The sequence below is a fragment of the Sturnus vulgaris genome, chromosome 11, assembly GCF_052056855.1.
Source record: "Sturnus vulgaris isolate bStuVul1 chromosome 11, bStuVul1.hap1, whole genome shotgun sequence".
Classification (NCBI taxonomy): domain Eukaryota; kingdom Metazoa; phylum Chordata; class Aves; order Passeriformes; family Sturnidae; genus Sturnus; species Sturnus vulgaris.
The window spans coordinates 12,655,064-12,671,018 of record NC_142253.1 but is presented as its reverse complement, the minus strand read 5'-3'; the positions used below and the strand labels follow the sequence as shown (position 1 = coordinate 12,671,018).

Here is a 15,955-nt window from a genome sequence, read left to right as displayed (position 1 = left end):
GCTATTTTGGGTTTGATTCTTCCACACCTTTGGTAGGGAGCACTCAACAGAACCTGTCCTGCCCTCCCAGTGTGACAGCTATCCAGAAAAGAGAAGGAACTCATCCAGTTTTTCAGGGTTTGGTTTTGTCTCCTTTGTAATTTTTTTTCCATACAGCAGATAATGGATATAAGAGGAGGAATACAGATTAGAAATTGCACATTTCCAAGTTACATATTCCTTCCTACTCACTTTCAGGTTATTACTGACAGAAATATTTTTAGGCACTATAGACAAATTATTCCTTCTTCAGGTACTTGAATACAACCATTAAAACAAATGTTGTTTTAGGCTGAGGGAGGTACTTCAAGCTGAGTGGAGAGAGATGGAGCCATCTATCTTGCATCAACAACTGAAGGCAGGAACACAACTGGTTATTCACAAGCCTCATATCACAAGTAAACAAAAATACAAGGGTATAAAATTTGGTCCTGAGTAGAAAGAAGAAAATAGAGGCAAGCATTATAACAGAGTCAGAAAAATCTGATGTCCAGATAGAACCTGCAAAGATGAACTAGAAGCACTTCCTTGATTTCCATAAGGGTTTTCAGGAGAGGAAGCAGAACCAGAGCAGATGAGAGAGGATATGTAAACAAGGCACCCCACTGTAAGGCCCAGTCATTGTTCCATGCTTCAGAGAAGTAAATCTACACACGTGCTGAAAAAGTAATATTTTTTGCTTTTTTAAAAGTAATTATCAAAATTAATTCTTCTCTAAGTAAACCCAGTATTTAGCCCATAGCAGAAAAGCTGAACTTCACAAGTTCCTTAATGAAAGGAAATAAAAACCTCCAAAATAGAAAATGCTACTGGAAGTGCTACTTCCAGTTTTAAAAAAATCAGTGCAGTACTAGCTCCAATTTTCCACTCAGCTGTTAGCAGGATTTCTCTTTGTATACTAGAGCTCATGAGGCTATGGCATATTTTACTCCATGATCTAGTGCAGAGGGTGCAGTTGGACAATGATTATGCCCATTAAGATTATGCCATTTTGCAAGTGCAAAAGAGGCAAGACCATCTGCACACCCCCATAAAATGGCCATGATTTATTAAAAACAGGAGAAGTGTTATGCTGCATATTTCTGAGGACAAAGCCATGACGGGTAGTGCTGATAGCTCTGTGATAGTTACTCATCACAAAATATTCAGCACTGAATACACATTCCTCTCACTGACCCATTTCCTCAAGATCTAAGTACAAGAGAAATTGTAAATTGTTGGTTTGTTCAGGTGTTTGGTGGTTTGTGGTTTTTTTAGAATGCAAACAATAAGAAAATATGAATTCTATTCGTCAGAATGCACAAGAAACGTCCAAAGCTAGTTAGCATTGAGGAAAAAAGCCTTGCAGTTTGTTTTTACATGATCAGCGTTGCTAACAAGTCAAATATTCAGAAATAGGATTAAAGTGGATTACTTATATTCCAGCTTTGATAGGCCTTATTTCCCAGGCCTGAAAAAGCAGCCCTCTCAGTTTCTGGAAAATAAGAACTTGGCTTTTTTAATTCAGTGCTTAAGCAACTGCAGACAGAAGCACAACTAGACCATGTGAACCCTGTATGAATCCTGGAGGAAAACCACAGTAACATGAACTACCTACATAATAATAGAGTAAGGGGGAATAGACATTCTTTGAGTGGATGTAAAAGGAGAGGAGAATAGTAAAATATAAATAGGTGATGCCAGGAACTTTTCCTCCATTTCTCTGTATGCTCACAAGTGCATCTCTGTATGCTAAAGAGTGACACCCAGGACATAAACAGTACACTTCTGGTAGCATAAATATTTTTGTGAGTGTGAGAAAAAGGATATGGAAATGAACTTTCCACTACTGTATGCAGAAGCCTTGCAGAGCTGCCTCTACAGGAAACTCCCTCCCCACTCCCCCAGGTGGAAAGTCTAAGGATTGAATCCAACTTCCAAAGAGAGAAAATGCAGTTAGTTAAATCTGTGGAAAATTAGAAATAAGATTTAGCTGTTTGGAGGGAGCCTCCCTTCTTAATGTCTTTAAACCACGGGGAAAGCAGATAACTGACTTAATTTAGGTTCCTTCTCCACTCTCCTCCTCTCCCCTCACAAAAGAAAATCCTTCAGACTAAAAATGCAGTATCCTGATCCTTTAGCAGGCCCACACACTTTATTTACATTATTTGGGAAGAGTAGTAACCAGTGTTCATAAGGATACTGGAATCCCTTATGTTGAGGGATAAGAAGTTTTATCAGGATTTTCAGTACTTTCCTTTAACTCCAATAATTTTGTGATAACTGTAGTATCTAATATTTTTTCTGATATATGATATAATACTATTAAAAAAATGTACCCACTGATAACAGTAAGACATTTTATATTACAGAATTTTACTATTACAGATTCTCTGCATCTTTCTTAATATATTAAAAGTAATACACTTTAAGAAACAAGTATTTCCTTTAAATGTGCCTCAAAAGTTGTACAACATATCCCTTCATCAGTGACCTTACCTTTTTCTGAAGGACATTAATTTTTCTTTCTTTTACTTCCAACATGTCTTTCATATCTCGAATTTCTCCAGCAAGGGTTCCTTTCTCTTCTGTGAGGTCTTGAAGTTGTTTTGTTTTTTTATTCAGAAAGGTTTCTTTTTCTTCCAGTCGTAACCGCAAGGCATCAACCTACAGGAATTAAATCAACCATTTTTAGGGTTCAGTGTAGATCATTAGCATATTTCTTTTCTAATATTCCTTTATTGGCACTTAAGAAATGTTTTATTTCTCTTCTATGTAATTCTCCAAACTGCACTCTAAGACATTGTTTTAGTTCCACTTTTCTCCAGTGTTTATTTCACAAGTCTCTTAGCAAATGGGTCTGACTACTTCTCTAAAGTACAAATCCCCATCAGACAAAATAAGGAATATTCAAGGATTTTCCTAAGCAAAATGCTTTGCACATATAACTGGTGGGGGTTTTTTGTTTGTTTGTTTTTTAATACTAAAAAGAAGAAAAAACAAACCCAAAAGAATTCCAACAGCCCAGAACATGTAAGCACCCTTGATTTTCTCATTTCTTGCTAAATATTCAAGTATGCAAAATTGTTAAGCTCTTAATGTAATTTATATAGTAATAAAATAGTAGATATCTCAATTCATTAAAGAAAGAGAATGTTTGGCTTGAACCATCATTACTACAAGGATCACACCTGATATGTATTGGTGCCTTCAAGAACCCTTCCCCTGTTTACATATTCTGGTTCAGAAAAGCAGCTACAAATGAATTGCTGAGCAGCTCTCAGCATACAATACTGGGGGTGGGGAATATTTGAGAGTAAAGAGCAGAATTCATCATATATGAAGTTTTTGAAAAACTATACTTTTTTTTCACTGTTTCATATTATTGAAAGCTTATTTGTAAATAAAATAATACAAGAAAACATATATCCAGGAAATCCAGTCAGTGCTAAGAACCATCAGAGAAAGTAGAGAACTAAGATAAAGGGAGTGCAATCATTTATTGTTACAGAGACAGGTTTCCTTCAAGAGAGGCTTTTCCTGCACCTCTGAACCACGAGGTGTTCACCTGAAGTGGACTCACAGGCTTTCTTTGGCTGCAAAGTTCACCACTGAGAAGTCAAAGTTTGGATTGAAAATGTATGAGGTGGCAATTTAGAATAATTCTCCGTCTATTAGAGAACTGCAGGCAGTCAGGCAAGTGAGAAATATTAGATTCACTAATCTAAATTTCAAATATACAAATTTTAGAAAATAAAGAACAAGAGTTTAAAGTTTATATTTCCTAGAAATGCATAAGGCTAATTCATAATAAAAAACTGGATGGAAGAAACTGAAAGAGCATAAATGGAGGCTTAGCATTTTTAAGTTCTGCAGATGGAACAGTCAGAAAGGGTCTTCTCTATTAACCAATTTGTTCCCTAGTTAATCAGAATACTATCAAAATGCAAAACAATCAGAAAATCTATATTTATGTATATTCTGAATTTTGTAACACTAAATTTATTCAAAGTTAAAGTATTTTCAACACCACTTTAAAATTTGGTTTGGGACCAATTTAGATGATCTATTGGACCTCAAAATGCATGTTCTTCCTGCTTTTAAAATGGCTCATTGCCTTTCTATACACTGGAAAAAAAAGATTTATATTACACTGGATTTATTTTATTTTTAAGACATTTTTTACAATATTACAGTAATAGGATCTCTCAGTTTATAAGCAGCATGCAGTAAAGATTCAAAGATGACTTTTTCAATTAGAAAACAAGAAATAATAGTAGCAGCAAGCTTTCAGACCTCTTGCAATAAACATAAAAGACCTCATCTGAACCTCATTACCACTTCATCTTTATACTTAATCACTTATTTGCTTCACGTCTGAAAGCAATCCTTGAAGTGAAATGACAGAAATCTCTGTTGGGCCATCGAGCTGCAGCTGAGGAGCTCTCAGGACCTTGGAGCAGGCTCTCCCCACCAGGCACTGCCAGGCTCATTTTCCAGCTGCCACCAGGCAGAAGCCCAGAGCCTCAAGCCAAGGGAGCTGGAGGTGCTCAGTCCCCACACAAAGCTCTGACACCATTTTCCCGTGGCTGGGATAACACAGCAGCTTCCACAGGGGCAGTTCTGTCCTGCCTGCCTGAACCAACCCCGGCAGTCAAGGATGTTTTCTTCTCTGCCCACCCAGTCCCTGCCCCAAGGGCTCAGCAGGCAATTCTCACTCTTCTTCACAGATTTCTTCCCACACACCCTGGCTCTCGAGATTCAACTCAGGAATGGGGGGATTTTAGGCAATAAAACTTGGGAGCACAAGGAGGGTGGAGAGGGTGAGCAAGTGGCTCGGAATGCCCAGAGTGACAACCTGCATGGGACAGAGGAGCAGAGCTCCTGTCCACTCCAGCTCCTCAGACTCAAATCCTGCTTTAGCTCCGTATGAAATCTTTAAAGCGTAACCAAAGTGCAGCTTCAACTGCACTGAGAAATAGCCAAAGAATCTCAATCCCATCGAACCCAATTCACACAAGGACAGTGCAAGAGCTGGGAAGGAAAGAGCATGTCCACCACAGCCTTAGGTGGCAGAAAAAATTCTGACATACATATCTAGTTTCTTACATCTCCTTGTCTTGAGACTGATACAGCAGAGCACTATAATTCAAAAATGCACCTACACGATGAAGTATTTCAATGGAATAAATATATCATCCCCAAACTAACATTCACAGCAAGGAGTCATTCTGAAAGTGGAGGCAGAGCTCTGAGCCAGTGCCAGCCTGGAAGAGGGAATAGATAGCTCATGCTGTGGGTGGTCTTGGGTGTGCAGATGGATTTTCTATTCACAGGAATGCAGTGTGAAGGTTTAGGAGAACATCGGTTATGTCAGTCATTTTCTCCTTCCCTAAAGTCATCTTTCTGCCTCCAGTAATCATGAACCAAGACTTTTACATTTCTCATAATAGGAAACAAAACTACCTCAGCCTGAACTGCAGGCGACCTTTCACTATCTGTTCAGCACTGTGTATGACATCATTTCATAAGGCAAATAAGAACCTCCAGATGGTAGAAAAGCAAAATGCTGTTAAATCAGTTCCTCATCTTCTGGATGACCAGAAACAAAATATACTACTTCATTTTTGGCCAGGGTGAATTTGCCAATGTAAGAAATTCTCTCTTCCCTGAAAATGGTACTGTGAAATTGCATCTCCCAAAAATAACACAACAATGAAGTATTCAAGATGGAGCGTGCCAGCACGCTATGAGGAATGTCTGCCATTTTGTTACTACTGTTTTTCCATCTAAGGCACTTTAAATATGATTTGAAAGGAAATTAAATTCGGGTCGTTTTACAGCAACATATATATATATATCTATATACTTATATGTATACTACATTTTTCGTACACAAAATCCCTCTCTTTGGCTTTTCACTCAACACTATCTAATTTTAAGAGTCTTTCACTTATTTTTCCCAAGCTCTGGCAGTATATTTAGTAGTAAAACTTGGCAGTCTGAAGAACACCATAATTTTCAAGAAAAATAAAGCAAAACCAGATCTGATAGCTACCAAGGTTTTCAAAGACCTCTCTCCACGTAAATTGCTTTTTAATTTTGTCTAACTTCTTTTCCCTCAGCAGCTACTTACTTCTACTATTCCATACAATAAACTCTGTCACTTGCTCTGGAAATACACAAGACACTGTAAAAACTTCAGAATTGGGTTATACTTTTGGAAAAAAATAGTTCATGTAAGTGGCAAAAATTGCCAAATTGAAAGTCAAACTTGATTAATCTTCATGTCATCACCCACCACTCATGATCAGCTTCAGTAGTGATGTCTGTTCCTTGAAGTTCCTTACTGCTCACTGTTTAAGTTAGATGCCATATTACATACATCATTTATGGAAGTGGTTTAGTGCTAAGGAGCTCCATGGGGAGGTAAAACATGTAGCAGCACTACTGGGTTTCACTGTTCAGAATAATTTACTTTGCCATCATAAATAGATACATTTAAAGCAAATGTTTGACTGTATTTTTTTGAACAGATCCTGAAGGTCCTACTGAAGTGCTAAGTGTGCTGTAGTAGCACAGCTGGGGTAATGACAAAAAACTGAACCCACTGTTAATGCCCCTCCTGAGCCACCCCTGTTCCAGCACCCTGCAGCCAATATTCACCCCTGTGCCCTGGAGTCTGGCTCCTCCCCTTCTGCACCATCATTCCCTCCCTTCCTCATGACCACTACACATTTTCTGGGCTATTATTTACTCTCTTAATATATTATGCAGCCATCTTTTGAGGAAAAACTTCAGTAAAATAAAAAACCCCAAATTTCAATTAAAGATCTTAGTGCCTGTGTTTATGCATCCACATACATGTGGGGAAATTTGAAGCTGTTACTATGAAAACCAGTCTAAACCAAGAATAAAAGAGCAATTTTCCATACAGAAGTACTGAATTATTAGTACAGAGAGGATATTCTCACATGGGTCCTTCTGCAAACATGAGAACTGAACTACAATTATAGAAAGGATATCATGTGTCCCACCTGTACTCTCCAGAGCCACAAAAAAAAAAAAAAAACACAACAACAAAAACAACACACTACTCTAAAATAAGAAAATATAATGAAAACTATCTCATCATATTTGTCCCTCATTTTTTCATCTGATATGATAAAGATTATCTTTTTCAAAGCAAAATTGTACTGGCAAGCCATACATTCATGTCTAGCACAAACATCTGATGTATGTAAAATTCAAGGCAGAAAAGACAGAACATTTTGCAGACACCTGAATTTTGCACCTGAATTTTTAAATTTATATCTTTGCCCATTCTTACCTCTAAAATTAAGTAGTTTAGAGCAACTAGTCCAAAGTTCAGAATATTCAGTTTAGTTCCAGCAAATTTTGGAAAACACATGGGAACTGTAACTCATGTGCTAATACTTATAGTTTTTGTTAATAAAACTTCCAGCACTAACCTTACCTCATTGAATTTACCTCACCAATTTTTATGCTCACTATAAAACTATAGCTATCATAATACTTTTGAATTACTGCAAAAGGAAGTCAGTCATTCCAGAGTCAATGTTATTTAGCAACATAATGATAGTTATAAAGTCAAAATACTTAAAACCAATTTGCAAAACTATCAATCTTGGAAGCTTTTAACTTTTGTAATTTCTGTCTTCAATGACATTCAAATTTTATTGTACTGTAACAGATTAATAGAAGTTAATTAGAAGGCCATAGTGTTCTTTTTAAATGCCAACGTGTTTAACCGCTTCATGAAAAAAAAAGCGTAGAATTTCATGAAAGAATAATCAGTAAATATCCATTAATTTTATATATGGTAGAAATAGAATTTTTGCACGAACTATTTTTCTGTTTAACTTTTTCTACTAGTAGAATTCAGTAACTAAAAATAGCTGACACAGCAATGAATGCACGATTTTCAAAAAGCTCATTTATGTTTGTAACTTTCTAACAGAGATTACCTCGCCAATACTTTTACTGAAACCAGTCTGCCACATCATCTAGCAGCAAGACAGAGACAAGTCAAGATCTGATCTTGCATTTATTTATTGTTCATCTGGAAGCTATAGGTTTAGCAGTTTACCACAATTATATTCCATCTGGGACAAAGTTTCTCAGGACAGAATAGCATCTGCATGAGCAAGATAAAGCAAAACTGATAAGTGCTGCTTTCCTCACAGTCTTGACACTAAACAAGCCATGGAAAGTCAGATATGGAAACAATCCCTATCAGAGAAATGGTCTTACACTGTCAAATATGTAAGGGGTGCTTTCAGGAAAACAATCAGCAGGGAAATAACTCTCAAAAACTACTTTCAGAGAAGGAGCCATGAACCAACAGTGACACCAAGACATGGGGACTAAATGAATAGAGTGTCCTCTACTGAGCTGAACTCAGGCCAGCTCTGGCTCTTCACAACAGTCTTGCACCCACAGATCTCTTAACTAATTTCCAATACCCTCTAAATCCTGCAAAGGCTTTTTTTCATATACTTGATTCAACATAGTATCTGCTAAAAGAAAAAATATGCTGGAGAAATAAAACTATTAATAAATATCATAATGAAGAAACAGAAACAGGGGGGAAGTGGAGGAACTATTTAGCTACAACATTTGTTAAAATGTTAAAACATTTGAGAAGTGTTTAACACAAAAAGTCAGAGGAGCACCATGCCTGAAAGGCACAAAAAACAGTTTAATGGGGTGTAGAATCACAGCAGGAAACACGTAATTTCTGGAAAGACCTTTAGGAGCAAGATGTCTTCCAAAAATTCCCAAGGAAATATCCATAGTCCCATAATGATAGTTGCCCCACTGAAACTTGTGAAGCACTTTCAAGATTTCTGATAAACAATAAAGAACTGCTATTATCATTTATAACAGTGGGTTGGAAGGAAACCTGCAATATGATGTGCAGCATCTACAGAGCAGATACCCTCCAGACCAACTTCTGTTAGTATTATTATTTTAAAAATGCAAAAAATCTCATCAATGCCCCTAGAAAGTGCAGTGTACTCCTACTCTGGTAGCCTGTGAAAAGTTTCCCATATTTGAAAGCTTGAAACAAAAGTTCAGCTGAGCAAACAAAAAAAAATTAAAATGGGCATTTCAAATAATTTCTTTCAGAATGAAACATTTTCTTCATTTCATTTTCTCAAAAAAGCAAATGTGAGAAAAATATGAAAAAAATTATCATGTAAAGACAGATAGATTCAATTTTTTAAGTGGATAGGAGGAAGAAACCTCTACATATTTTTGTGCACAAAACAAATTCAAATTGTTGAAACACCAGAGTATGACATCTAAATAATACTAAATTGTCAAAACATTTAAGCTACAAGATGCTGAGCACAGACACAATTCCACCTTGGTAAAAACAGTATATATATTTTTTAAGTATTTTAGAGTCTGGTCAGATTACCTCATGTAAACAATCAAAGTTGTTTAAAAACTTGTTCATCCTTGAATTGGAAATTGCCATTCCTTAGCCAATATATCATAGCTGAAAGAAAAATGTCACCAGTTCACAACAGTGATAAGCAAAATAAATTGGCTGCAATGATTCCTGCAAATGAAACCACAATGCAATGACAGATTTGAGCCCTTTTAGCATCATAAGGAAGGTTATTTCATTTTCCTGATCATTCTCCCTAACCTTCCTCTTCACCTCTGCTATCTGTCTGGAATTCATCTTTCTTGAACCTGGATGACTGCATTTCAGAATAGATCTCAGAGAGTACATAAAAATATTCCCCAATTTCTGTAACAGAAATCTCTCTCCTGGCACAGTCTAGTATCAGATTTTGTACAGCCACATTTTATTGCTGACTAACAGCAATCCTCTAACACACTATTATTACCTTTACATTACAAAGTACTAGTTTCTTCTCCCAAGGGGCATAATCCTACATTTTTTACTACCCTATCTCATCCATTTTTCTCACTTCAGAATTCAGACTCATTACCAGTGGCTCCAATCTCTGTGTCTCCAGGTGTGTGCTTCCAAATTCTGGCAAGCTGAGCCATGTAAATATGAAATAAGCCTCACTGCACTATCAGGCCTTGAGATGTTTCACCAATATTTTTCCCCAACCTGGTCTGTTTTCTTCCTGCTATCTCCCCTGCTCCTCTGTTAGCCAATATTTCACCACTTCTACCACTCTTGAACTGAAGCATGTCCCATTTTAAACACCTGAATATGGCACAGCATGGAAAGTCCTCCTAGGATTCAGCTAAATTAGACATTATGTATATTTGTTATTTAAAGATTAGCAGTCTTCTCCAATAAAGATACTGCTTTAGCCTAATTCAGCCAAATTCATAACAAAAATGGATGCACAGTGGCTCTCTAAAACTGAAAAGGTTTTCTTCTACAAAAGAGAAATAATCTTTTATAGCAAATCCAAAGGGGGATAATCAGAACAAGATATGTTTTTACTTTAGGCATAAATGGATTTTTACTATTTGCTTGCTATCCTGTCTGGGAATGGGAGTGGTAAAATCCAATTCTAAATCCTATGTTACCAATGAAGTTGCAAACTTCAGATTTTGTTCCAAAAAATATCACCAGAATTCCTGTTTTTTCAGTTGATTATATTCAAAAGATGTCTGTTGGAAGTTCCTGGGCTTGAAAGTGTGTCTTTGAAATACTTCTAGGATTGAATCTTCTAGAATTTCAACTCTTTCAACAAGTGTTATCCTTAAGTAAAAAGATACAAACAATGATGAAAATTATTTTCCTAACATGCTATAAAAAAGGTGGAAGAAAAATTCATTTTTAAAAAAAAATTACTATTTAATCATTCTTAACATTCTTTTTTGTGTATATATACATTTTAGTGTATATATATATTTTTTTAGTTTATTCTTTTTAGTCTATATATAAATAGTACATGTATGTATACATATATATATATATGTATATGCATATTCATGTATAAACAAATATTACTGCTAGAAGAATCAGGGTATAAATAATTTAACACAGAAGGAGAGGCTACATGAAATCAGATTTACTAGTCATAGGAATGAAACCTGAGTATGAAAATTCATTCCCCAATCTCTGACAGCTGACATTAACATGGAGCCTTATAAATCTGCCCTTTAAGAAAATTCTAAAAGTAAATAAATAAATAAAGTACTATTCCTCATCTGTTTTTCTTTTCCTGGAAAGCATTCTGAAAGTAATCTTTTTCCCAGACATGGATAATTCTGCACATGGGTGAAATTCTGCTCCTTTTTTCAATCTCTTCAAAAGATTCAGAAAATAAGGATACATTTCAAGAAACAGGACAATGCCAGCACACCAAAGGAATCTTAATGTGAAGTTTAGCAAAGATTAACTACATAGGATCCTGCACTGCAGTGTGCAAAGTTAATTGTGTTTATCAACATACAAGAGTATCACAATACCATCTCTCAAGTGGAAGCAAAGCAAAAAAACAAAACCAACCCCTCAGAAAAGCCTCACCTTTCAAACCAGTAAGTTATAAAAGACACATGAGAGAAGTCCTAATACCTCTTTCTGCAGCTGCCAAACTGTCTTGAAGAATTTCTTTCCCAAGTACTACCCCTTTAGTAAAGATGTTTTCTAAGTGACGAGCAGGTAGCTGGCAAATAACAGCAACTATGTAAGATTTAATGAATTTATTAAATTTACATCTACCTTAACATTGCATTACAAAAGCATATCTTTGAATACAGAGGTGTATTAGCCTCATTGATTTCTATCTCTTTAAAAAGCAGGGGAGATTATGCCTATCACTCCTGAAAATTAAATTCAGGAGAGCAAAGTCAGCCTTTGTTGTTCCTGCATATGTTACAGCCCCAGTAACAGCTCTGCAGGCTGCCTGTAAGCTTGTGCAGATGCAATTAGGTAAGTGACACTTTCTAAACCTTTGCATTATTTATGCAAGAAGAAATATAACCTTCTACTCTCGTTCATCTCTGTACTGGACTGCAAGGCCTAACAGAGGACTACAAAAATGATTTACTGAATTATATGTAGAGATGTGATTTTGAATGTCAACCAAGTATGAAATTGATAGCACAGGGATAAAATAAAACAGTCTCCACACTTTCTTGTGATTTCTTTACATATATGTACAAATTTATAAGTTTTATATACACATATGCATAAGTATTTAATTTCTTCAGCCACTGAAATTATACCATTAATTATGCTCTTAAGTGAATGGTTTTCCATTTTCTACATCTTAATTCCAAGTACGTGTCTAAAGATCTAAATTAGCATCATTATCCTAGGAACACGTAAGACTGAATGAATCTGGGAATAATAAAATATTTTGATCTTAGCAGGCCTCCTGTATCAAAAACATTTAAAAGTGTAGAAAAGATTGACTTCAGGTAATCTCACTCTTTAACATAATCTATTATTTCAGGTAGGAATAACATCTGCTGGTTACAATTAATAATAATAAATTATGCAAGTTTTATATATTCATATTTTTCCTGTGAGTTAGACAACATTAAGCATCCCAGGAACACAAACATGCATTTAATTAGCCTTAAGGTCACATGCTATAAAAATCATTAAGCCACAGAAAAAGAGGAAACTTTGAAACAAAGGCAGGATCGTGAGTTTGCAAGTTCTACAAAAAGGAAAATGTACATCATAGATCAAAACTCAAGGCCTTTAAATAACAGCAGCTGCCTTTCCCTGGTCAAGTTTTCAACACTGGGTTGCAACCCTTAACACTGGTCTAAAACTTTCTTGTCTTATTTAGAAAGAAATTTATTCAGGATTTCTCTCAAGCATGACACTGGTTGAGAGAGCAAGTCAGACAATTGTACATCACACAAAAGTTCCAGTCTTACTCTTTCAGCTTTTAATGGCAGGTGCCTGATTATGACACTATAACAATATCTTTGAACTGTTTAACTTACTGACACAGTTAAAGGAAAAGAAAAAAAACCAAAATCCTAAATACGCAATTCAAAAAGCAGCATATTTTCCTTAATTAATTTTCTCAACGTTTACAATATCTTTACTAATTCTCTGTAATTGGATATGTTCTGGATCCATTCTCAGAGAATCTGTGTAGAATAAACATTTGATACATCTTAAAGTCTAACTAAAACCATCTTTCTACTACACTGCAAGGCAAATGATTTTTGGATGTTTTGCATTTTTATGCTAAACAGTGCAGCTGCAATTGATAAAAACCAATCAAGCTAATTTAAGTCAATCATGTCCAGGAGGTTCTCATCACTTGTGTAAAAATGCTCTCACACTCTAAGACTTTACTACAGCAAGTACCTCTCCCACACTCAGATTTCAATACCTTCAAGTCTCCTCTGCATCTTACGCAACAAAGAAAAGAAAATCTAATTCTTATGGAATATGCATATTTGTAGTTTTACACTAAAAGTTGAACTTCTATGTCTCATTTGAATAGAAGCTTAGATTGCTAGTACCACTTGAGCACTAACATGACTCATCCCACTACAGCAACCCTGTACCTTTACTGCATGTCAAGGCACCAGGTCAAAGACACAGTAAACTTCTTGTGCACTGAAAATGCACAACTGTTACCCTCTAATACATAATCTGGATTACATTACTGAGATCATATGTTTTGAATCTATTTTTTTGATTTATCAATATGGCACATCACAGCTGCCATCCTGAGTTCTCTCTCAGCTTCTGCATTTGATATTTAAAATGATGATAGTTTATATTTTTTAATTTTGCACTATTGCCACTACATTTTAAACTTATGCAACTATAACAACCATGCAAGAACTCTTTCCTAGATGGGCAAAATCCAATGTTACAGATCTGAAATCTGTGTTTGATTCTTACCCATTTGGCAAACCCCCACACGCATGTGACTGCAGACACTTTTCAGCCAGCTCAAAAATAATGAAATATATAAATAGAGGCCCCGAACTTCAAAGTATGCCAGGAATAAGGATTCCTGTTCCCTTTGACATGATTATGGGGTTCAGTGCAGTAACTGGAGATGGAAGCAGAGAATCACATCACCCTGCCCTGGATCACTTTCTCCTCCCTGAAGAGGTGAAACCAGGTGACAGCAGATGCTATCAGATTGACAAAAACTGCTGCCACAGCTTCTTTGCATGTTCCTTTTGAGAAGCTGCTCACCTAAACCACTTGCTCACTGTTCCAACAGAAGCAAACAAGGAAAATACATCAAGAAAATCCATCTACCAGTAATCCTGCAACTGACCAAGACAGGACTTGAAAAACATATCATCATCTTCAAATCATACATCTATCTTTGGGGAGAAAGATAAGGTAATTTCCCAATTATATTTGTCCTATAGCTGTCACAAGGATTTTTGTTGGATAAGAAAGGTTCTCTTTTTATTGACAGACTACTATATTGGTGGTTTTTTTAATACACTGAACTGTTAAAGGACACATCAAATATTAAGATAAGCTTTTCATCAAACTCTGTCTTAGAACAGCAAGCAGTAATAGTTCTTGGACTTATGGATGCTGGAATTAATAACACATTGCCACTCCAAACTCATATTCTAGAAATGCCTCTTCTGGTTATGCATCAGAACACAAAATTCCTCACAACAATAGCTAAGGCAGCAGGAAACAAAGCCAGCTAACTGGCACAGGCAGCACATGCCTTGGGGATGGGGAGCCAGTCTCTGGAACACACTCAGAGCTCAGGTTAGACTTGGTGTGAGTCCAACTGAAGGTCCCACCTGGATGTTGGGAACTGACACAGAATGTTCCTGCAGAGGCTGAGCACCAGGTCTGTGCACCCTGACAAAAACACCACAGCGAGATGTCAGTGCTGTCTTCAATTATTACTGAGTGGAAGGGCATGAGAAGGCAGGGCCAGACTTTTCTCAAGGGAGCACTAGGCAGAGATGAGACAAGTGGAATGAAAATTCCACCCTGACATATGGAAAATATTTTTTTTAGTTGGTTTTTGTTTTGTTGGGTTTTTTTTTACCACAAACTTGGTCAACTACTGAAACAAGTGTCTAAACAGGTTATGGAAAATCCATCCCTGGGTTTTCCAAAACTTGGCTGGATGCTGTCCTGAGCAACCTGCAATAACTAAAATCTACTTAGATCCGAAGCTTGGGCTAGACAACCTCTAACCAGGCCCTGTGAAGCCCCCCAGCCCAATTCTCCCTGAGGATTCCCCCATGGGCACACAGTAACTGAGTGGATTGAGTATGAAATGCATAGATAAGAAAGAGCTAGAAGGTCCCAGAATTCCAGCTATCCTGTAATTTTGTTCATAAGGTAATTGGTGAGAATTTATTGTGTACCTGAGATTTTACCATCCTTTATACAATGAAGTTGAACAAAGATGATCTTTCAAGGTTTCTACTAGCCTCAAAACCATTAGAACCACTACAGAAAAGATTACTGAAAAAGTTTGCCAGTAACTACAAAAGATAAATACTGTAACAAAAAAATGCTTAAGAATTATCCAATGAACATAAACACAGGGAAACATTTCAAATCAGACTATCAGCAGCCCATCAAAAATACAGCTTTTCTTGGGGAGAATTCACCCAGAAATTCATAAATCCATGCTGGTTACTACGAATCACCTTCTTGTATGTCATATATCTGGAAATGGCTTCCAGGATTATTCCTTCTTTATTATGACCTTTCCAGGGATCAAAGCAAGCAATCTATTTCCCTGGATCCTTCTTCTTGCCTTTTGTAAGATATTGGCTTTCTCCCAGTTCTCAAAAACCTCTCTCAAATCCCATCATTTTCCAAGGGTAACTGACACAATGCCATCAGCTCTTGGAGGTGCATTCCAGTGTCTGGTTTCTTGAAATACCCCCTGAGCTGATCCTCCTCCATCAAGGGCAAGTTTACCTGGCACTGGACTTCTGTAGTGGTTTCAGAGACCTGGGATTGCTGAAGGTTGGTCTTTGC

At 36.5% G+C, this 15,955-nt stretch overlaps 1 protein-coding gene across 17 annotated transcripts in view; it reads right to left on the bottom strand.

Annotated features, from left to right (window-relative positions):
* The window catches only part of ERC2 (ELKS/RAB6-interacting/CAST family member 2), a 407,597-nt gene that overhangs the window by 288,270 nt on the left and 103,372 nt on the right, over nucleotides 1-15,955 (bottom strand). For all 17 annotated transcript variants that reach the window (XR_015806058.1, XR_015806060.1, XR_015806062.1 and 14 more), the window contains one exon: nucleotides 2,518-2,685. Coding sequence is in view for 1 of the 17 variants with exons in the window: in XM_088171529.1 (XP_088027655.1) it covers nucleotides 2,518-2,685 (168 nt within the window). In the remaining 16 variants the exon portion in view is untranslated. The remainder of the gene's footprint in view (nucleotides 1-2,517; nucleotides 2,686-15,955) is intronic.